The sequence below is a fragment of the Nipponia nippon genome, unplaced genomic scaffold (assembly GCF_047370975.1).
Source record: "Nipponia nippon isolate SJK-2023a ecotype South Korea unplaced genomic scaffold, ASM4737097v1 scaffold_3, whole genome shotgun sequence".
Taxonomy (NCBI): Eukaryota; Metazoa; Chordata; class Aves; order Pelecaniformes; family Threskiornithidae; genus Nipponia; species Nipponia nippon.
In genome coordinates, this window is record NW_028262347.1 from 60,485,503 (window position 1) to 60,509,451 (window position 23,949).

Consider the following 23,949-nt stretch of genomic DNA (forward strand, 5'->3'; position numbering starts at 1 on the left):
ATCTATGTTCCTCTGGATGGCTACAATCAGAAAAGTAGGAATGTGAAGGTCATAATACTAATCCATTACACTGCAGTCAACTCCTGAGCGTTGCAAGATCATGCATGCCAGGTGCTCATTTCATTACTTTTTTTTTTTTAAATTTGCAGCATACATACAACATTAAGGCACACGGGACTTTACAGTAAACACAGATGCAAAAACTCTGTTCAACAACAATTAAGGTTGCAGCAGTACAGACACAATCCGCCCCAAACCTGAGAAATATGTCAACAAGAAATTCAGAAGGAATGTCTTTGGCATTCCTTCTGCCGTCACATCAGCTACCATTTAACGAACATCACATTGCAACACACCACGAGGAGTCCCCTTCCTTTTTTTTTAAATCAGCTATCAAAAAGCAGCTTGTACCACCAGCTGGTTAAATTCACATGCTATCAAAAAGCCTTACATCTCTGCTCAGTTGGTGGCATGTTCAATTGTTCATGCAGAACTTTCACTCGTCTGCTCAAACCAGATGCCCAGGCAAAAAATAAGCACTTGAAGGATGCCACTAGACTTGTTCCCACTCTACCTGTGTCCATGTGCAGCAGCCTGACTGAAAGAGTTCATGTCACCTTGAGGAGTCATGGAAATGCCGTTCCTGTACATTGTTCCTATCATGGGGTCAGCTCCTCGCTCCAACAGCAAACTGACCAGTTCAAAATTTCCTGCAAGTCAAGAGATGTATTTTTACTTCTTTTAAAATCCAGTATTTGCTCACCTAAACCACAGATCCTGACGGAAGAATTCATTACAGTGGAAGGAGAAAGTCCTTACCAGCAGCTGCTGCCAACTGTAAAGGAGTTTCAGAGTAATTTTCCTCCCCATGCTCCAAGGAACCTTCTACCTTTGCTCCAGCATCCAGCAACAGCTAGAAAGAAAATTCACCATTTAGAGCAACTGGGGGTATCACAGCCTTCAGAGTTCATGAACAGTGACGAATGAGAGTCTAATGCTTCTTGTTATCTGCAAACCAGATAGGATGGAAACAAGTGACATGCAAATTCTGCCCATTGTTTCACAGAGGCAAACTGATTCCTTTTTTCGCTCATTTTAAGCTGCCAGACACCAGGAGCACTAGTGTCCAACTTCAGAGCCAAAAAAGGTGTAACCCAGTGTTTCTGAATGGGAAATGGGGTAAGGTCAGTGTTAGGAAGTAATGCGCTGAAGATGGAAGTCCTGAAAATCAGCCCGACAAGCATCCTTCCTTCACAGTCTTCTAGAAGCCCAGCACCATCCTAAAATGGATCAGATTTCAATTGCCTCCATCTTTTATATAAAGACACGGCCAAAAGAAAGGCAATTCTTAAGAACCGATCGCAGTCCAAAAGCTGTGATCTCCATCGGGGACACTTCCACATAAATAACAACAACGCTGAAAACAAAAGTGGCCAAGGAGAGCAGGATGGAGCCTGCGCTCCAGCCCCCTCTTGGCCATTTCTGTCTCGAGGCCTTCACAGTTTTGGCGCTTCACTAACTGTGCCATAGACACAGCTGTTTTGAAGAACGAACCTTCTCGACTTTTGAGATGCCAAAGCACAGAACCAGCATATCCCACGCAATGCCTCACTGGGGTAAGGAGAGTGAGTGCTTCTCCCCCTTGGGAGCAGCACAAGGGCTGTTGTCCACCTCTCCCCCACCAAGGCAGCGGTTTTGTGTTTGCTAGAATATTATAGTGTAAGAAAGTGTAATGAATGAATAAACAAACATATAAAACAAGTGGTCAGGAAGGAGCACAAGGAGTTGTCAGACTTTCTTTGGTGCAACTTTGCTTTAAAACTGTCCTGTTTAAACCTCATATTGGTTAAGGTTTGAACACCGTATTCGTTATATAATAGGTCTATTATATATCAGTACACTCTAGAAGAAGCAGAAGTAACCAATATGAGTATGACAAGAGGATACTGGTTTGAGATGGATGTAATTAGAACTGAAAAGGAGAAACAAAAGAATGAGATGCAGGTAGGGAAATACAATAATACCTGAACTACAGGAATATGTCCATGCAACACAGCAAATGTCAGAGCTGTCCAATGGCGGGTCTCAGGGTGGACGGATGGGTATTTATGAGCAGTACTGACAACCTACAAACAAATTAAAGTTATTTTTTTTTAAAGACCTATATGTAATAAAATTCAACCTGCCTGAAAGCCAGGCATGTGAGGGAGTAAGTGAAATAGAAAACCTGGGAAAGGTGCTTTATAAAATGATTGGCTTCATTTTTTTCCTGCAAAAATTTTCTCAATATTAAAACTGTCCATGCTGAGTTGACAGCTTGAATAGTGTTCATACCAAATGAAGTCTTTTTACCAACTACTGTAGCTCCATCTAAACCACTGGCCACCAGATACTTTTGCACAAGGTCAAAACATCCACAGCTGGTTACAGCAGCACACACTGGGGAAGCAGGGATGGATCAGGACGCTCTACAGCTAAGGACCACTCCCACTGACTTCTCCAGACCATGTATCAACAGCCCCGGATCTTGGGATTGCTCCAGGCCCAAAGAAATTTTTTCCACATAAATCAGTATGACTTCTGTCACTGCCGTCATGAAAGACACAGCACGAGCCCTGCGCTAGAGTTCACAGCTGTGCGTCCAGGCTCCTCCTCTCCCACGGGAGTAAAAAGACAGCTGAGAAGTGATGGGGCAGAGTGGTATTTCAGAGATGTTTTACGAAAACTCCTTTTTACTGCTGTCTCCTGTCTGAGTTGAGTTAAAAGAGCGGGGTGGTGACAGTTAAAAGAGATGCAAACTATATCCTTAGAAAACAAAATGGTATTTTTCACATTGCTTGTTCCATTTTCTAAGCCGTAGTGCCTGGTGCCTCTAATGTAGACATTGGGGAAGATGAATAACCACTCTTTGCTTCAGCTTCCCTGTCTTAAAAATGGGGGTATTAATATTGATGAGGTTCACAGAGATGGTAAAATCTAATGAACGTTTGCAATCCGAGACTGCACACTCGGACGGAGTGTGACACTAAAATTCAAAATCTTATTATTGATCTTCAGAGGAGAACTAAAATTAGAATAAAAGATGCACCATCTCTCTGTCTCATCAGCCAGCTATGCTTTCGCTACCTTGTCTGAAGTACTTTTATCCATGTAGGGGAGCAGGGCCAGTTATTAAATGCTTGGTTGCATTAGCAGCTCACATTTCCAAGCGCCACATGCAGTGTTTTGCTAGAAGTGCATGACCAGGCCCTCAGTCCCAAGGACATGGATGAGGGCAAAATCCGAAAAGCCCATGCAGATCCCCCAGCTTGCCAGAGGAGTGGATCTGCACCAGCACCTGGCTGTTATCGCCCAGATTTGCCAAAAAGAGAGCTCAAAGTGCCAACAGGAGAAGTGTGCCGGTGTCTGAGCACAGGCATGGGGCTTCTTTGTGTCTGAGATTGCTCAGAAGGAAGAGGATTGAGCAGCTTGAGCCTTGGCATTTAGGCTGGGGAGCAAGAGCAGTGGAGGGTGAGGATGGGCAGGGTCCAGTGAACGCATCCAGCTCCTCCTCCAGCACAGATTCCCACCACTGTTCGGGGCAGCCCACGGCAAGCGGCAAAGAAAATGAAGTCATTTTAACTCCTTTGCTCCTTTTTTTTTGGTTGAGAGTTCTCTCCAGTCGACACAGTGTTGGCAAAAGACCTGTGGTTGACCAAGCTTTTAAGGCCTCAGTTGAGACTTGCTGAGCAGCTACAGGTCCCACTGACTCCACAGCGAATTGCAGCTTCTCAGCACATCTGGAAATGAGTCCATTTTCACTAAAGATTGGCAATCAAAAGGGGAGGCACCCAGCATTTGAGGCTACTTTTGGAAACATATATATATATATATATAACTGATTTGCAAAGTGAAAGGGGGAAAATGATGCAGGCACCTGACAGAGTATTTATTTTTGTTCATGGTTGATTTGCCTTTTTTTTGCCATAATTGCCCAATTTGCACAGTTGGTTGTGGTGTGCACAAATCATCTTATAATTGCACACCATAATTATTCACAGTTCTTGTCCCAAAGTGTTTTCATTTGATTTTAGAGCAAACACTCGACAGAAATGAATCAGGGAGGTTCACATTCCTCACTGGAGCTGTTCTCTCAGATGTCAGCAGTTTCACGAAGACAAAACTGTTTAAATTTGCATTTGGTTCAAGTCTGAAAGATTACTGGGGCAACTGGGAGGACTGCTCCTAATGAAAACTTGTCCTAGGAAACAAATAATGCGATCTCACCTCTGAGCCACAGGCAGGGTAAAAGGAGATCAGTCTCCACGCCCATCCAGTCTTTGGTGTGCCTATCGAGAGTGCTAACAAGGGTTCAGGTATTCAATTATTGCCAGCTCAAGGGTGGTGTGCTTGAATTTGGGAAGAGGTGAGAGTAGAACTGAAATCATCAGCTGATTTCACATAAGCCACCGACCAGCAATCAGATAGTAACGACTATCAGGCTCTTACAGGTGACATACATTTCTACTTTTAAATTAGATTTTTTTTAAAGTGCAAAACGTCTGGCTGAAAGCAGTGACTACAATTTATCAGCTCGCTCAAATCCAAACAGAACAGATGGAACACAGATAAGTGAAGCAGACAGCTTAATTTACTCATGACCTCAACAAATTGAAACTGGAATCATTAACAAATAGTTCTTCCGCGGATTTTCAAGCGGCTCTTTAAAATGTACATACCTGCATTGCACAGAGTCGGACCACAATCTGCTTGGTGGACAGATTGTGTAAATTTGTGATGTGCATTCATCAAAGAGACATTTATATTCTGGAAGCTTCAAGCTCCTTATCCAACAGTTTTTAGCCCAAGGCACTTTGTAAAACAAAAGAGTGGAACCTACATTGCACTCGTGTGCTGGGGATGCTTAGCTGGAACATCCCAATGCACAGAAATGCTCAAGCTTTGGCAGGTTATCAGACGGGTATTACTTTTACCCTCTTCATTTTAACTTAGCTGAGATTCAGGGAGTCCTTCCAATATCATTAGAGCTGTGCTCCATGCTGGTGCTAACGCCTGTATTCATTTGCAGTGTGCAAACACAACTAAATCAATATTACCTGTGGGGTAAGTCCAATGACTTGACCTCTTCTGTGCAGTGAATCCCAATATTAACCTAATGCAGTTTGATTTCACTATTCATTTCAAATGGTGCCGTCCAGGTTAAGACAAATTTATTTTCTTTCTAATTCTTGGGATTTTCCCTCCGCTACAGCTTCAAGGGATAGTTTAAGATGTAAACAAATAACAGAACAAAGATACAACCAACAAAAAGTCCTCACCTCAGCATTCAGATCTGCTCCAGCATCTAGCAGCATCTGCACCATAGCCTCATCACCCCTGACACAAGCATACATCAGTGGAGTCATGCCCTAGTCATTTTTTGGAGTTAAAAAACAAAGGAATTGACAAATTTAACACAGAACTCTCTTTGATTTTTTAAACAATTATTTAAGTATATATCATCAAGACTAACAGTATGTATTTAGAGAAAGCCATTACCTCTGTTACAGACATGCCCCTCAAACTAGCAAAAGCCAACCATTTTTGTAAAATCTCCATTTTTGTTGTCACTTGGGTTGACTGTGGCTTGTTTGTTTTTTTTTTTTTTTCATGTTACCCTTGGCATCCTCAGCATGGTGCGTGAAACTAGGCTTGTCAACCTTACCTCCATCTTCATATATTAAACAAAGCATCTTTGCCTTTGGGGCCCCAGCAGAGAGATGTTTTTATCAAAGAAACTGTATTTCCACTGGTATTTTGAAAAGACAATAATTTTATCCAGTTTTCTATGATCATAGTTTCATAAAATCTAACTAACTTTTTAATTACCAAGACCCTTTAAAAACATCCCAACCTCCTCTTCAGACAAGTTAGATTTGGGCACAGCTTTTTCAACACAGATACCATAAGAGGCTGGAAACGTAAAGGCTTTGTATAGCACTCCCTAGCAAACAAGGACTTCATTTTAAATGAAATGCCAGACAGCATTGTTCCATGTTGCTGGCTCTAGGAAAACATGGCCCTGTTTGGAGGAAAAGTAGATTAAGTGACCCTTCACTACAGAACCACCACAATGCAACTTGTATTAATCTGTAATACCTGCTGCGGCTGATCACCATTTCCCTTAAGATAAGTATTACTGTGGCTGTGGTAATGAGTTCAGATGAAACCATGAAAAAAATCATTAAATCTACTGTAAATTATAACAGAAAAAGCTGCTTATTAAATACAGTAGGGGGTGTTGATCAACAGCTACCAGTTGTTTTGCAGTAAATCTACCGCAGCATGCAGCTACCTCTAATGCATGTTTATAGCCTACCTTGAGGTCCCCTGGTAAATTTGCTGTCAGACGATAGCCTGTTTGCTGTTTAACCTGAGTGCTGCCATGAAGTGAAATTATTTTCAGAGAAACTGGAGGTGCCCAGCACCGCCAGACACAGAGCTGTGACGCTGCTCTTCCTAGCAAGAGCCCAGCATCACTATTTTTGCTGAACTACCCCATTTTTCCTATTTCAATGCAGGGCTAAAGGTAGTGGGTGCTTAGGTACGTAAGGGCTGCCCTTGTAGAAAAAATACAAGTTAAGGTTTGTCCCTGCAAGGTACTTAGAGCCCCCTTGAAACACACTGAGCATTTCACAGGATCAAATCTGCAGTGTACGTATGGAGATACAGAGTAAGGGAACAGGCATTTGGGGCCTCATGCCATTAGCAAGAAAAAACAAGTTCACCCCAGGCAAGGAGAGTTCTTGGGTGACTTGAAGTTACTTGCAAAGAGATTTTGAAACTACTTCAGCTACAGTCAGTAGCAAAACATTTCCTTTGGCAGTCAATAAACACTACAGGAACAAACAGCACCATGAGAATTACAAAAAATTATTTTTGGGCCTTGAAAAACGGGGATGAGATAGCAGCTTAAAATTAAATACATGTTCCTTCAACTATTATTTCAATTTCTGTAAGTGGCGTCATTCGATTATTAAACCAAGTGTTTAGCACAAGGAGTCTAATCAGATCTGAATAAAAGAATTTGAAAGCCCCATGCTGGGGCTCCCCCCTGCAAGATGCAGCACGTGGGCAGCTGTGGCGAAGAACCCCACTGCAATGCCCAGAGCAAAGGGTCTGCCTGGGGACCACACGGGACATTTCGGCCCTGGTGAAGCTGAAGAAGGACTTACCACTGAGTAAAAGGGGCCCAGAACGCCATGCTGCAGTATTGGGGCTTTAAGGAGTTAAAGAGTTTCTAACCTCCCCTCCCCTTGCACTGCTGCCCCTGCTGCTTTTGCCTCTGCCGGTCCCCCAGCCTTGCGCTGCAGCATTGCTCAGCCCCCTCTCTTTGTACGTGGGAGGAATGGATTTTTAATGAGCCCATCCTTAGTGTTCAACACACACACAGGAACATGGTAACAACATGTACAATCAACACTAAGGGCATTTGGCTTTTGGCAAAATAAAAAAATGGCTTTTTTTCTTTCAGCCTTGTATCACTTAGGGCTCTGTCCTACAAGATGTGGGATCCTACAAGATGAGGGATGTTTCATCCAGTGAAGCATTTAAGCACAGGCTTCACTTTCACTCAAATAGGATGTAAGCATATGTTCAGAGTTAAGCATATGATTAGGTACTTTGATGAATCAAGCCAGAAAGTTCCCAGGTTTTAGCCTAGAGGACAGAGGAAATATGCTGTGAAAAGTTTCCAGGTTCAGACTAACTTAAAATAATAATAATTTTTAAAAGTATCATGTATGAACCTTGGAATGAGCTCTCTGATACAGTCTTTTGGGGAGGAGTACTGTTCTTTTCTAAAGCTCTTCTCAAACAAATCCACAATATGGACTCAGACTTAAGCTCCTGAACAGCAACATAACTCACATTCCCACAGCAGCTTTCATCTCAGAGGACCTGAACCCACTGACAACCCAGCTCCTGTCCCAAGCAACCACTTCAGGGGTGGCAGCCACCTGCTTCTTGCCAAAGGGGATGTCACAGCTCTGGGAACATTCAGTGGCACTTTCATCGGGGGCACCAGAAAATTCAGGGAAACTCCATTTCAAAAGGAAATGGTAAAATCTGTGGCCATCGTTTCCCTCTGGGAAGGGGGAACCACCTCGGTGAGCATCACAGTCCAATAGACTGCTGCCAGTAGGCAGCCACAGAGGCAGGTTTATCCCCGGACACAACCACCAGCCTCATGGAGATGTAACTCCAGGGAAATTTAGGCTCCTCAGTTGGTGCACATTGGCCACGTTGACTAATGGAGTGGTGACATTGCAGAGGGACTTTCATGTCTAGAAGGTCAGTTCAAACCGGGCTCAACTCAGTTAAAGACTGACAGCGATTAACTATTGCCTGACAGGGTTTGATGGTGCACATGACATGCATTGCAGACCCCACGGCAGTGTTAAGTGGAAGGACATTCACCTCACAAGGCCCTGCCCCACACCACTGTTCATGGCACTGAAGCAGTTTTAAGTATTCAGATCAACGCTAAGCTCTCTTGGGATCTCCTCCTGGCTTCAGCCAATTCAGTTCACTGTTAAGATGACTTAAGGGGATACAATCGCCCTCATGCTGAGTTACCTCACTACTAACAAATCAATACAACTCGAAAAGGCCAAACTTAACATAGATGTTCACCTGGCGGTGCTTTAACTCAATGCAAAGTAATGCAGGGAAAGCATGTTTAGTTGAAAGCTTGGGCTCATTTTCTGTGATAAGCAGGCAAAACTGTCACATTTCACAGTTGCTTCTTTACGTTTCTATCTCGTTACCTGTTCACTCATGCTGTTAATCCCATCCGGCCCCAGCAAGGATATGGCTTGTTTAACCAGATCCGTTCGGCCACAGTTGAGCATCCGGAAACCCAGGTCCTGCTTGAACTTCGCTTCAGTGGCAACTGCATCCAGTTTCCGAGACGCACAAAAACAGTCGTCGATTCTGTGGATGTGAGAAATAAACTCCCTCAGAGGACAGTCAGAGGACAGACCTCACTGTCCCTAGGAAAATAACACTTTGCCCTATCTTTGAAGGATGTAGGTCATGCACATACTCATTCTCCTTTGACCTGTATGTTTCAAGGGAAGTGCTGAATGGGAAATGCTAATGCAAGCTAATGGAGATTGCCCTTGGTCTATCTTTCAAGGGACAAGCCATACATTTTATAAAAAATTTGGCAAAAAACCACAGCTTTCACTTGATTTTGCTTCCCTGTTTAAGCAATGCACAACACATTCTCACCCCAAGTTGTCTCTCTGCACGGCAAGGTGATCCAGTCCCCCTGCTCTCTGAAAAGTTTCAGTGGCTTCAGTAAGCTTTGAACTTACATCAAATGGATGTATAATCATTGACAATACAACAAATGGAAAATAATGTCACTCCAAGCACCTTCAAGGATCCTACCAGCACAGCCCCAGTAACGGGGAAGCCTTTTTGGAGCAGAAAGTGCAAGTCACAGAATCACAGACTGGCTGACGTTGGAAGGGACCTCTGGAGGTCCTCTGGTCCAACCCTCTTGCTCAGGCAGGGCCACCTGCAGACAAGCAGGGCACCATGCGATCAGGGAGGAAAAAGCAATCTTGCCAGGTAAACGTGGCAAAATGCCACAAATCCTTGCTGGCTGTGCATAACAGATGGGATGTCATTCTTTTAAGGTCTTATTCAAAAGATCCCCAAACTGTAAACTGCTCAAGTTATCCATTTCAAATGGAAGAAGGGCTAGGAGTTATTTAGCCAGCATGTGAATCTGCAGCTCCAGAGAGAGCCAGGCAATTGCAATCTGATGTTTATCCAACTCAGTTTCATCTTATTAAAAGACAGATTTGCTTTTGTTTCATGCTGCGGAGTGTCTGGGGCAGAGGGTGGAGTCCAAATCCACAGCACTTTTGGTGTGAACTCGGATAAAGGACTGTTTGGAAAAACATCACTTTCATTATCCAAAAATGCTAGGTCAGAAAATGAGGGGCTACTTATGAATGAAAAACAAAATAAAGATCAAAAGTGAAAAAGTCAAACATACATCAAATATTTGGTTTCTATTTTATACGCTAAAAAATGCAGCAAACCAAAAGAAAAATATGAACGGTACATCATTATCATTTAAATTTCTTCTTCAAGATGCTTTATCAGAGCTTTATAAAATATATAACACTGCTTAATATTTAACAGCAATAGGCAATGAATATGCTGTTTATATAGAAGCAGTGGTATGTAGTAATAGCTACCACCCTTCCTCTTTCAACAGAGGAAGGAAAGTGAGATGAAAAATACAAAATATTTTGATCAAAGCTTCTGCAGGACTTAGTACTGAAACTGGCATCTGAGCTCAAGCTTGCTCTCTGCTGTGTTGGGCCATGACCAGTCTGGAAGACAACAGATATTTTGTTGATGTTCATTCTGCCTGCTCAGTTTGGGTTTTGACTACTAAAAAGTTGATGTCCTAAGAATGCAAACAAGGTATGTCTGGAGTATCATTACCCAGGGGAACAAGGATGGCGCTTCATGACAACAGTGTGCTGCAAGATTAATGCACAACAGTCAGTCACAATAAATACACTGTAACAGCAATAACAGATTCCGTACCAGTAATATGCCTACAACAGAGATGAAGAAAGCAACGCATAGCAAGGCTGGGTTTTCTGCAGTAGTTTCTGAGCGAGTTTAAGGAAAAAGCAAAACCAGCACAGATATGCAGGGCTGAGCTCAATGACACCAAGATCCACAGGAGCAATTGCGGCTTTAACACGTTCACACCGTATGGCACATTGCTGACACAAGAACTACAGCAGCATTTGGTACTTGTTACCCCCATAGCATGAGATGTCAGAGATCATCTGTGCCCTCCTTTACCATACGGCATAGATAAAGCATGCTCAGAAGTTCGGTGGTGGGGGTTTTGGTGCACGGAGAGAGAGTCTGGACCTCCCTGCTCCAGCTGGCCATTTCCAGATGACTCTGGTCTGAAAATGAGCTGGTTCCTCAGCAAAGTGCAGCTATGGAAAAATCTAGACATCCTCTGAGGACTGCAGAGGTGTCTGCTACTATGAATCATTGCCTGTGTTAAGTCACTGCTTCATCATTTGTACTGAGGTATATAACATACACTCTGAACAAAATGGGTCAAATTCAGCACTGGCAGAAACAGGCAGAGCTTCACTGACGTCAGCCCAGCTTGGTGCATGCAAAACACTAGTTGACTATCTCCTCTTTAAAAACAGCAAGATTTTGACCTGGGTTGCACAGCCACACAGGGAGGAAGGAGGAACAAGGACCTACCTCACCTATCATGTATGGGCTGCCCAGATCTCTACCCTGGCGTGGGTTCAAAAATTACTTCTCCAGGTAACTCCTCCATGAGTTGGCTCTGGTCCCCTAAAAGCACGTCAGTTCACCTGCTTATGGCCAAGGAAGGGGACTCATTAATTACTGCTGATATTGGGCATGAGCAAATTAGTACTCCTTAATCAAGTTGGGGGATAAGGGTCTTGGTCCAAGGGCTCCGGGATGCTACAGCTGTACAAACACTGCAACACCAACACCGATGCAGAGGAGTGCCTGAGCTGCACAGCCGCTGGGCAGCACTGACGAAAAGGGATCTAGACCAAGTACCACAAAGCAAGAAACCATAACTTAGTGCCATTACCAGTGGCCCACTGTCTTTTTATACCCCAAAAAGGACCCATCGTGAGTGCGTTATAGCCCTGATTTACAGGCAAGGGATACGATATGGCAAAATTTGACATAGGTCATTGTTGGTGCCACCATTGTCCTATGTTGACTAATAAAATGGATAATGATCTTACTGGGGAGTTTAATAAAACAAGAGCATGATGCAAGGGAAAGGAACAGGGGATGCATCAGAAGAGAAAGCATAGCAATGTCTCGAAAAGCCAGAGAGATGAATGAGTTCGGGAAAAGGAGATTTAACATGCACAGATAAAAAGCAGTGAAGAGACAGATCAAAAGTGATCAGGAACTACAAGTACAGAATAGGAGAACACAGCATCACTTTTAACACTGGAGAAAGCCAACTGGGAAGATGGTACAGCAGACAGACTGAGCAGTCGCATTTCAAAATGAAAGCTGAAAAATAAAAAAACCAAACCCAAATCTATCAAAAAATCAACCCTAAGCCACCACAGCACTGCATTTGCTCATAAGTCCTCTTTCATACCATTAACTGCATGATGTTGATTCATAGAATGATAAAATCGTTTAGCTTGGAAAAGACCTTTAAGATCATCAATTCCAACCGTTAGCCTAACACTGCCAAGTCCACCACTAAACCATGTCCTTAATGCTCTTCTCCCCCTCCTCTCCCTGGGGGCACTCTCAGGATGGCAGGACATCACCACCCTGGATGCTAGCTGGGACAGGTGACTTTGAGGTCCCCGAGAGGTGATACAGTGACAAAGGTAGGACTGGCCAGCATCCTTCAAGGCTGATAGCCTCTCTCAAAAACATTGAGGCTCATAGCCTCTCTCAAAACATTGAGCCCGTTCTGGATTGCCCTCCAGCAACCCGTGGGGCTGGGCAGGCTCCTTGGCCCTACCACTGCTGTACACATGCTCCCACTCCCAGAAATGAGAAGTAATATGCTTGAATTAATAACACACGGATCACAGTCCCCGTGCTCAACAGCAAATCCAGCCCTCTAATTCAGGGGTTCAGTCACACAGCCTGTAAACTCCCTAACTGGGCCCTCCCTACCTTGAATCAAGCAAACAATTGCCTTTATAAGTAAAAGGAAAATTAGAAACAGGTGAAATATTCTTGATTTTGTATTTGTAGCAAAGCTGTGACCACATTTTTTAACTCACAATGCAATATAATTTTCTCCAAGTCCTCTTTTAATTCCTCACAGACATTGCTTCTACAGCGGTTATCTTCAAGATCATTACAGTGTTGCCACTGCAGATAATTAACTTTACTGTGGCTTTATATGGGGGATGCCATGGTAACATTAATTATTTGCAAATGGTCACTGTCAAATGCTGCACGGTGACCATGACACTCTATCATAGTCCAAAATACTCAAACCTCTGAAAGGAGTCAAAGATAATCTTCTTCATTTATAATGGGACCTAGCAATACAGCAAATTATTTTTATCTTTTCCCACACTGACGTTACAAAAACATAATGCAGCACTTCTACAGCAACGGTTTAAATGTAAGGTTTGTTTTGTTTTTTGGTTTTGGTTTTTCTTTTTTTTTTTTTTTTTTCATTTTCACTCGGACTGGCTAAGATAGGGTTTGTGCCGATCTTTAATAAATTACTCATGGATTGAATACATTTGGGAAAACAGATGATTCAAAGGCAAAGTGTTTCCATTGTAACTGATAGACACAGCAGCTCTCTTATTACATAGCTTTTCAATTATTTGTTCTTTGGGAGGGGATTATTGCTATAGTCAGTAGTAGACAATTAAAAAAAAAAACAACAAAATAAAGCAATGCTCTGTAAATGTTACCAAAAAAAAAAGTAAGAACATCCTAATCATGTTTTAAGTTCTACGTGCTGGCATAGCACACTAATAGTTGATTTAAAATAAATGGAGTGCAGACTACGATGAGCAGCAGGACAAATGCTCCCCTCCACTGAAAGGCACAGATCATCATCCTGATAGCCAAGCACCAAAACCTTGTTTGTCCACCTGGGACTCCATCACCAGCCCTTTCAATTAAAAGAATGATAATCTATTAATTAAATCCATCTTTTTTTGCTCTGTGGAGTTTATTCAGTCTGTCTCTGTCCTAAATATGAATGAGGTCTTGAGTCGGAAATTATAGTTCAGCTGTTTGGAAGTCTGGAAGGAGTCATATTTTAGCCAGCAATATACATGCATTTGCAATGCTGAATTTCTTGGGGTCAGGGTTCACAGTTTTGATCTGGGTATGCACAGCCCGTAGCACAAAAGGGTCCTGTTCCTTGCCTGGGGCTCTTCAGTGAGACTACAGACACAAACAGCAATAGCAGGAGCGGCAGACGATTTGATTTAAATTTGTGAGCACTCTTTTTTCCAATGTGGTGCTTTAAAAGGGACTATAATGCTGATATTAATAGGACTGCAATCTAAATACTATATTGAGACAATTATTTGCATTTTTAGTTTTGGAGAGAGGGAAACTTAAGCACAAACATGTTGATCAAAGTGATAAAGAACACTGCTTTTTAATACAGACATAAAATATCTCAATTTACTTTAATCAGGAGCCAAATTAAGACAAGAAAATAAAAATAGATACTTATTAGCCAATCTCTTATTCTCAAAGGCCTGAGAATAAACTGGTTACAGATCTGGAAAATACATTTAAAAAGTGATGTCACTATCAAATCAAGACCCAAATCTGTATTTCAAAACACTCTTAATATTACAGTCCCATGTATATAGGCCAGCAACCACGTTCAAAATTGAATCTGACTTCAGATTTTGAACAAGGCCAACATATCATAGGAAAATTTCGGTACAGATTCATCTTTCATATAAATAGATAGCACAAGTCTTCACTAATGAGTGGAAGCCAGTATGTTATCCGTATCCTGATTATTGTATTCAGGAATGCATATAGAAACAGAGCATATGAAACACTGATGGACTTGCTCGCAATGGAAAAAAACCAAGAAGGCTGGGTCCTAAAGCTTGTAAAAATACAAGTGTGTTCTGTCCTAAAGGGCAAGGTCCTCCCCTTCAATAATTTTTTTATTACGGTTGTCTTCAAGCAGCCAGTTGGCAGGAGAGGTTGAGATTCACCTCAGGAAACCTGTACTCTGCCTTTTAAGTAATAAAATCTCCTTCATCCACTGGCATCATCTGCCCCAAGGGACTGCTGGATTTTGTCAAGTAGCTTGTTTGCTACCACTTGCTCGTTTGGCATTTTGGTGTCTAATTGCGGCAATAGCCATGGCTGATGTTAAAGGATTAGTGAAAACTTGTGGGAAGAACAAGGACATTCAAGGAGCTAGGCAAACACCAAACGTCCCTCCTTAAAAATGGCTGTATCTAATTAAACAGCAGGATTTCTTCGCAATATTCTACTCCCTCTCCAGACACTCAGCCCCTTACCCAGTGCATTTTAAGGGAGAGCGAAGAGCAGTGGAAATATTTTTCTGCCTTCAAATCTCTATTTATTAAAGTCTATTTATATTTTCATGCTCTAGTACAAGCACAGGATTTCCATAAATAAAGCATTAAATGCAACTCTTCCTCTTTCACTTTCAAGTTAGAACTGCTTATGTGTGGTATAGTATTAAGATGACACGGCAAATGGTATAGACTGCTCGGAAAGAACAAAATAGCACATCTTCCCTTTATGTTGCTGTATTTTTCCTTTGCGACAGTCCTAAGAAAACTCTCTAGAATGAGCCAAGGATGCTCCCATGTTAAATAAGCTTTACTCTTGAGTTTCATAATCCTGTTTTCCTAGAGAGCCATCATTAAGAGGGATGGTCCCAGACAGAAAAGCAGACTTAGGTATTCTCAGGCCAAGGCTAATTGGAAATTAGGACTGATTTTCCATTACAGACAGGTTTTCAAAGGCACTCAGACACTGCACTTGCCCGGAGACCTTTCCGGATCGGAGCTGTAAACGCAACTCGGAGCCCTGGGTGAGGCTGCGACAGGGCAGCGGCTGCAGGAGCATATGGGTCTGGAGGGTTAACAAACCCAGTCCTATGCTGCAGCAAGGCTCGGATCCATCTACACTTTCAGTTTGAACTTACTCATGACCTGTTAATATCCACATATTCTTGTGTCCGCGGTGCCCTTTAAATAGGGCCCTTTAAATGCCCGCAGTGTTTACTCCTGATATATTTCTAGAGAAGAGTCACACATTCCCTCAGCACCCGCTTTGCTCAGCTGAATGAGCCCCTTTCTTCTAGTCTTCCTCCATGAGAACATTTTGTCAAAACTCAAATCACCCCAGCCCAGTTCTCTGCACCTGCTCCAATGTGAGTATTTTCTTGATCCGGACACATGATTTGCGATTCCACATCACTTCCTACCGCTTCCACATACAGAGGCACCAGTATTTTCCCGCTTCTACTGGAAATGCCTCTCTTGTTGCATCCTCAAAATGCATTTGCTTTTTTTATGGCTAAGGAAAAAGCCACTTCTGTGTTTCACAATCATTCTGAGGTAAAATACTGCTCTACAGTTTTTACTGCCACCTTTCCAATATGCAGCTCCCAATACAGTATATATTATACAGTATATATAGTGTATATGCTACATATGCACTGCAGTACGTATTTTTCTAATTAATCTCCATGTGTTTGCCTTCCATTTGTGGAAAACCGCATTTCACCCCATTTCTTTTGTCCCAGCCCTCAAGGTCATCCACTTTTTCCTGGATGATTTCCCAAACATCCTCTGTCAGGACAATGCCTCTCAACATTGTGGCATCAGCAAATTTTAGCTTCATGAGCACACTGCCAAGATTTGTGCCAAAGCCCTTTCTGAAAATTAAAAAAGACCAGTTTTTGAGAGGGAGAGCTGAAGATCTCTGCTTGTAACTCCACTGCAGCCAGCCCAGCCCTTGCCACCTCACTTGAAGCCAGCCTCTGCTCACTTTCCAGTTCCTTTACTAATCCCTATCTTCTCTGGCTTAACTAATAGCTCCCTGCATGGACTGCATCAAATCGTTCACTCAACTCCAAATAGATGAAATCTACTGAATTTCCTTGGGGTAGAAAATCAGTTATCTTATCAAAAAGTTATTAGATTAGTCTGGCAAGATCTATCTTTAGAAAATCTGTGTCACATTTTATCCCATTTTTCCCTCAACAACATGTCTTTAATCAGTCTTTGCCTGAAAAAACATTCAAAGGCCTTGCACTAACAGCCTGGAATTTTCCTCGGATCGTTTTTCATCCTTTTCAAACGTTGGGCATTACTATTATTAATCCTTAGAGTTATAGCACCACTCTGGGCTTTGTTAAAAATATTTCCCTCTGACCCTCTGATTTCATGAGGCATCTCTTTCTCATCGCTGGGATAGAGGTTATCTGGTCACCCCAATTTGAGTGCATTAAGCTGCATAATTTGTTTGCCTTTTGATTACTGTTTTCCCATTTTCATAACCTTGTTGCTTTTATTTATTTTTCCTTTTCCCCCAAGGATTTTCTTCCCAAAAACAGAGGCAAAATATTCACTTAAGTTCTTGGCTGATGGCCTCTGTTGGCACTGATGCACACCTTTCACAGGTGCCTCCTCAAGGCCAGGACTTAAAGATACCAATTTTACCTCTGTACTCCTGGAAGAGAGGAGAAAAATGTGTTATGTCCATGGTCAGGAGGAGAGATAGGCCCAAGACCCACAGCCAGCCAGAGAACAAACGGGATATTTGCTGCCCAAACGGTGAGCCCAGCACCCTCGGGGACCCCAAGGATAACTCAGAAATGCTGCTGAAGTGCACGAGCAAGCAATTAAAGGGGATCAAGTCATGGATCTCCATCTGTACACAGGCACAAAGCCCTGTCACACTGGCTCCTGCTCTCACCAGCTCTGCCTCCACCAGCAGCAATGCTGCCACCTCCAACTAAATTTGACTGGAACATAATGGGGGGCTCTGACCGCACCAGTGGGGTCGGCATGCAAACCCCACTGCCTAGCTCTGTCCTCTGGGGAACAACCCCAATGACCAGGGACTGCAAACAAGGGACTGCGATGCACCCTGGTGGTACCAGAGCCTGAGGGGTCTCCATGGGCTGTACATCAATATGGGATGGGGCAAGAAGAAAACAGATCCCTGTGGAACTCCACCCATGAGGAGCCTGATAGCAAAAATGCCATTTCCAAATGCTGCCTTTTGGGTACAGCTGCCAAAAAGGACTTCAGATCTCTTTACAGAATTGTCCCAGGCTCCTCCTGCCAACACCTGCCTCCAGTGAAGCAGCTGTGGCCTGTGGTGGACGGTAATGAATGCCACAGGGAGCTCCTGGTAGTCACTACGAGGACTGAAGATACTGCCCACCTGATTCCCTTCAGCAGATGGCAGAGGCCTTCTTGGGGGCAAGGGGGCTTCTTGCCAGGCCCGGAAACACCCGGGAAAAGCAGCTTTCCCCAGAGAGGCCAGAAAGTGCATGACTTTTGGAACTGAAGAGGTCTGAGGCAATGCTGAGGGGAGAAGAGATTATTTCAAATAACACATGAGATTGCCCTTTATGGAGGGGAATTGCAGTCAGGTCTCCAAGACTGCCCCAAAGTGGATTTTTCTTCAATTTTTACTGATTCTGGATATCCGAATGAACATGTGTGCATGCACACACACTCACATCCCCGACTATATCCTTCTTTTAACCTCTGACTGGCCAGAAAATAGCCCCTTATCCAGTCAGGTACAGAAGTGACCATGTGACAGTCCTCAGCATGACGTTACCATGTCTCTGAGTTCAGTTTGTTCCAGCATCTTTACGTCCTCCAGGATTGCCATGATATATTGCAACCAGAAATGAAGCCACTGACCCTGACAAAAAGCACGGCCGCCTTTGTGCTGAGCAATACAGGATGCTTCTCCCTTGCTCTGTTTCTCTGCCATCAGCCTCCAGGCCCCAGATGTAGTCATCCATTAGCAATCCTCCCCAGCACGTCTAACAGATTGTTATTTTTTTTAAAACAAACGTCCCACAGAATTGAGGAAGAAAAGACACGCAAAGAGCTTCTTGCGTTTGGGTGGGGCAAGTGGAAAGGGACCCCTTGCAGACGCGATGATGAGGAGCAGCCAAAACCAGGCATCTGCTTGCAGCCAGCCAGACGCAGTGCAGTCTGAGAAGTGACACTACCTTTTTGCAGCAAAAAGGCAGGTCAACACAGTTTTTACCACCATGCCCCTTTCTGGCAACAAATTACCTTCATCCCTGATGCCTTCATTAATAAAAGGTGCAGAGCACCCACCTTCACCAGATTTATGCCAGCAGAGAGCTACTTTGCACACAGTTCTCTACTGACTACGTCCAGCTGCCTCAGGTGGCCCAACAGGACCTGGGTACAGGTGAGGCTCCTCCTGTCTGGTCTCCCATTATGACAAAGAGTATTTTGGACACAATTTGGGCTTCTGTCTCAGCTAGCTGTCGTGCATCCAGCAGTCAATCCATCTGTGAAACCTACCTCCTTGCACAAGGTGGAGACACCTACTCTATTTAAAGCTTCCGCTCCTGAGGGAAGGGGAACATTTATATCCCTGCTCATCTCCCAAGGCTGGGGAAAGGGAAGAAACTTTCTGGCATGTCTGCTGCTGTAAAATGAAGAGAGATTAGGAAGGAGACAGTCAGCTCCTGCCTGATTCCAGCTTCCCTCACTCCTCTACCCAGAGCAAGAGCAGCTCCTCTTTCAGGAGATGAAAACATTGCAAGAAATTAAGGCGAAGGATTTTTAAAAAAAGATCAGAAGAGGGGAGAAAGAGAGGAAGTACTGGAATGAAAGGCAGGAAGAAAGCAGAGATCATTTACAAAGCCGCGTATCGGGAACCTCACTGCTGGAGTATGTGATTGTGCTGGGAAGTGTCACAGGAATCTGCTGGGAGACCTCCATGCTATAGTTCAGATAAGAAACTGAACATTTGGTTTTTATCCGAACTGATCCTGAACTTCATAGCCTTTGAGATCCTGCCAATCTCTCTCTCTCCCCCTCTCCCCATATGCGTGTATTTCCAGCATGGAAGCTGATTTTGCTTTATGCGTTTGCAATGACAGGTCGTGAATCAACACAGTGGAATGATGCAATATCACATGGGAGCACGGGAACTTTTGGGTTCAGGTCTCTATATTTTAGGGACCACAGAAGACTGCTAAGAAAAGCCTAGAAATTGAACCAGTTTCAAGGTTCTACTTATTAAGCCATTTCTATAAAAGTCACAAAATATATCAAGCTTACTGCATTTAAAATCCTCCAGCTGTCATCCGTCACACAGCTTATTTGAAAAGCCATCCCCTGCAAAGTTGTCGCGTTTTTCCCTCCCTCCCAGTGTTTTCATTTATGGAATTGATGCTTGCTGAGGAGTTGGTAGTTGGAAACCCTCCCTCCCTAATGGGGAGGCATGAAAGGCTGGCGCTCAGCTTAGTGAAAAATGAGAAGTGCTGAGGGTCTGCACTGAATACAAATAAAAAATTACAAGCTGCAAGGTTTCAAATTAACATCCTGATGCTTCACATTATTCTTCAGAAAAGCTCGGTCCTTCCTTTGATCTCAGGATTACAGGCAGCCGGGGCCCGATTCGCAGCTACGCAAAGAACCTGCTGCACTACACTGGCAGTAGGCACAGACCTTAAAATAAAACCCAAAGTACACAGACACTCATTTGTAGACCTCTACCAGTGCAGTAGAGCGAGATCTTCATTTTGGGACATCAGGGGGTGAATCGGGCCCCTGCAGTCAAGTGGGCACGTTGCAAAGTCTGGTCTCTCTAAAACCCAGAATTTGTCTCAGGAATGATTTCTCTTTTCACTCCCGTCTGATTAATCCCAGGCTCCGCTCTTCAGGTGCGCTCTCCCTTGCAAGACAAGCAGGGCAACAGCTACCACATATATTCTTTATGAAATGAATTCTTGATGGCAACTTTAAACTAAATGCTGATTTGTTCCTCATAATTGATAAATTCTTATGTGGCATAATACAACTCACCCCAACTTCAAATGATTTTGAAACTCGTGAAAAATTGTCCAACAGTTGATGGCATATACACACTGACAAAATATAACTTTAAGAATGGTATAGTGTGATTTTTTTAAATCCACCAATCTTTAACTGTATCTACCTTCATTTTTAAGACAGAGGATGTAGAGCAGAAATATTATTGCCTAATTTGCAATCCTTATTTGCAGTCCTACCTAAATACTGGAACAGGTATTAAATTAATTAAATTAAAACCAAGTGCTAGGTCTTCAGAAAGGACATAGTACCAGTAAGTCCTGACATATCAGTAGGGATGCAGAACGCTGCACTTCTGGAAATGAGGGCCAAGATGGTCACACCAAAGGGAAGCAATTACAGCCAAGATCTGAAATCTGAAACGCTCAAGATTTCACTTTCGAAATTCAACATATTTCTTCAATTAAATATTGAATAGCTGCAACTATAAAAAGCCTATGCAGATCTCGAAGTAAAGTATTATACTCTCTGGTAAAAGAGCATGTCAAGGCCAGAGTCAACAGAAGGCAGCTGCTCCGATGCAGGTTGTCCCAGCTAATCATGTAGATCATCCCTCTGCTTTCTGTGTTGCAGAAAAGAATGCACCTACTGCTGTATGAAGATGCAAACTGCGGAAAATTGGGTTTTATGTACAAAATTTGTGAAGCGATAGCAGTGAGTAATCTCTACTTTGGCAGATTCAGAATGCCTTTTCATATGAAAATCAAACCCAAATATATTCTTGACTCCAAAACAGCCCTAGATCATGCTTTTATACCTGTACATAATAGTAAGGCAAAAGAGATATTAAAAACATATCCTGGCAATAAATACTTTAAGACTTCATTAGAAAACCAAAAGGTCACATCTTACAGACGAAAGAGTCAAATTATCTAGGCTGACATTTACAACTAATTTGAACCGACATTAGCATGAAAAATACAATTTTACTGCAAGAGGTAGTCTTACCTATAAGTTTAAATGTGCCCTTTAAGCATTAATGGTGAAAACAAAGCACTGAAAAATATCTGCAGCCCTGCCAACTACATCTCAGTATTTTATAGCAAAGCAACGTGAAGCAGACAATTAGCAGAATATTTCAGCCTCTCATTAGCAAGCAGAGCCTAATAGTAAAAGAAAAAAAACCACCACCACCATATGAGCTCTAACGAGCAGATTGCGGGCTCGATCCAGCTGTGAGATATTCAGGCACCCATTACCATGCAACCGGCTTATCCATGGATGTGAGCAAATATCAGGAGCCGATTTTGCAACGCACACAGCGGCGAGCCCGAGCATCCATGCACCTCTCAAGGCAATAACAGAGCCCTCTGCCTGCCTGCCTGCTCGCTCGCTGTCACTAGGAAAGAGAGACACATTTTGCACAAAGCAGCTGATTTTTTTTTTTGTGGACTTACTTTAACTGTCGAGGTTCGCAGTCAACTCCCGGCAGTAAGAGCCTTGCTGCCTGCCGTACGTCATCGCTGTCCACCGAGAAACTGCGACGGTGCCCCGCGTGAGCCACGGCAACCCGTATCCACTCCATCAGGGGAGGCAGCACAATGAACGGCCTGGGAAAGCACACAGACATGAATGCTACGGTACACTAGCATCAAAATAACAGGTATACAGCAAGAGAGGGCAGTGGGGTGTGTGTGTGCATGTGTATGTATGTGGGAGAATATATATATAGAGAGGGAGACGGAAACAAGCAAAACGAAAGTATGAGAGAGTGAACTGTCTCAGCAAATTTCAAGCAGGTCTAAATCAAGATGTCTCACCCTGTCTCTGGAGCAGGATTATTTGAAGAATGAGATTCATGACCCATGCTCATTTATGGGGCTCCTCTGAGGTCTGTGCACCCGCCTGGCAAGCCCTGCCCGCCCCCCCCCCCCCCCGCCCCATCCTTCACACAGTGTATCCCAAAAAGAGGGCAGGAGCCTGGCACAGGACCACGTCCTGCTCTGTCTGACGTGCTGGGATCTGTACTCTCCCCAGCCACTTTGCAGCAGGGACAGGAGAATGAGCCAGGGCAGAGAGAGGGGATGCCCCCACCCCAGGATGCCAGGGATAGAGAGGTGACGCGTGAGGAGGTCTCCAGCATCTCCTATCAATGCAACATGCACCTTGTGCTCAGCACTGAAAGTGGGGACCTTTGCAGCTGACCACGCTGTATTATTGAGGTTATCTGTGAGCAGCATCAGAAATCTGACTGTTTTGTTTCACTTTTAGCAGTATCAAATCACTACACCTTTGGGTACCAGCTCTTCTGCCACTTGAGCAAAAATACACAAAACCACCCCCCAAAGTGGATGGTGGGACTCTGGACCACAGCCCCCACTCGAGCAAAGCATGGACGCTATCAGAGGCATGGTCCTTCACTCCGCAAGACCTGGACAGCCCCATGTCCTAGCGAGAGCTGCCCAAGCCTTAGGTGAAGCACACAGCATACAGTTTGCCCCATCTATGCTAAAAATTATATGGGGACCAAGAGAAAAATGACAAACCTTTAATGAGAACCATAGCTTCAAGTCCTAGTTTGGAGATAAAAATAATAGAATATCTGCAGCTGAACATCTTGGAAGGTCGCTGCCTGTTAGGTCAAGGTGGACAAAATCCCCAGAGCAATGCAGGCTGCCCAGTGAGTTTTCGTGCCTGCTTCATCTCCTAGCTGGGGTGTCCAAAATGGGTGTCTCCTCCATGGCTGCACACAGCAGACAAAGTCTACGTGGGGAAGGGATGAGGAAGGGTAGAACAAATCCTTCTTTATAAAAATATAATATAAAGTTCTAAAAATTGTAAAATCATTAAAAAATAATAAATCTTTCCAAGAGCTACTTGAAAACTACACTGAAAGTCCTGTGTTTACTCATGGCTGCTGAAAACTATTTAGACACAATGAAACTGTTTCAGCCACAGTGTGAAGTAGATACCATGGCTAAAGGATGTTAACAGTGTTAACAGAGATTGCTATAATACTTAAAAAAAGAAAGAAGAAAAAAAAAAGAGAGAGAGAGAGAGAAGGAAGCGACAAAACTTGTAAATGACTACTGTCCTCAAGGAATGTCTGTAATTAACCTGCTCTTAACTTCTTCTTCTGAACCTTTTTCTTTTGTCTCATTTCCTATGTGCCTCTCTTTCCCCTCCTCTTTAACTGTATATTCCCATATTCCCTCTGTTTATTAGATCAGTATATCATCCTAATACTGGAACTGTTCCTTTTAGTGCAGCAGCATCCCCTACTTTTGCTCCCTTCACTTCTCCTGCTCCTTTTCATTCGATATTGCTTTCCCTT

The 23,949-nt window shown here is 43.4% G+C and overlaps 1 protein-coding gene across 3 annotated transcripts in view; it reads right to left on the bottom strand.

Annotated features, from left to right (window-relative positions):
* ABTB3 (ankyrin repeat and BTB domain containing 3) overlaps positions 1–23,949 on the bottom strand; it is a 179,109-nt gene that overhangs the window by 26,914 nt on the left and 128,246 nt on the right. For 2 of the 3 annotated variants that reach the window (XM_087765464.1, XM_087765463.1), the window contains exons 4-9: positions 22,073–22,225; positions 8,808–8,973; positions 5,319–5,408; positions 2,025–2,126; positions 820–913; positions 575–710 (exon numbers count right to left, since the gene is read on the bottom strand). In XM_087765464.1, the coding sequence (XP_087621590.1) occupies positions 575–710; positions 820–913; positions 2,025–2,126; positions 5,319–5,408; positions 8,808–8,973; positions 22,073–22,225 (741 nt within the window). The remainder of the gene's footprint in view (positions 1–574; positions 711–819; positions 914–2,024; positions 2,127–5,318; positions 5,409–8,807; positions 8,974–22,072; positions 22,226–23,949) is intronic. The other variant, XM_087765465.1, reaches the window with a different exon arrangement.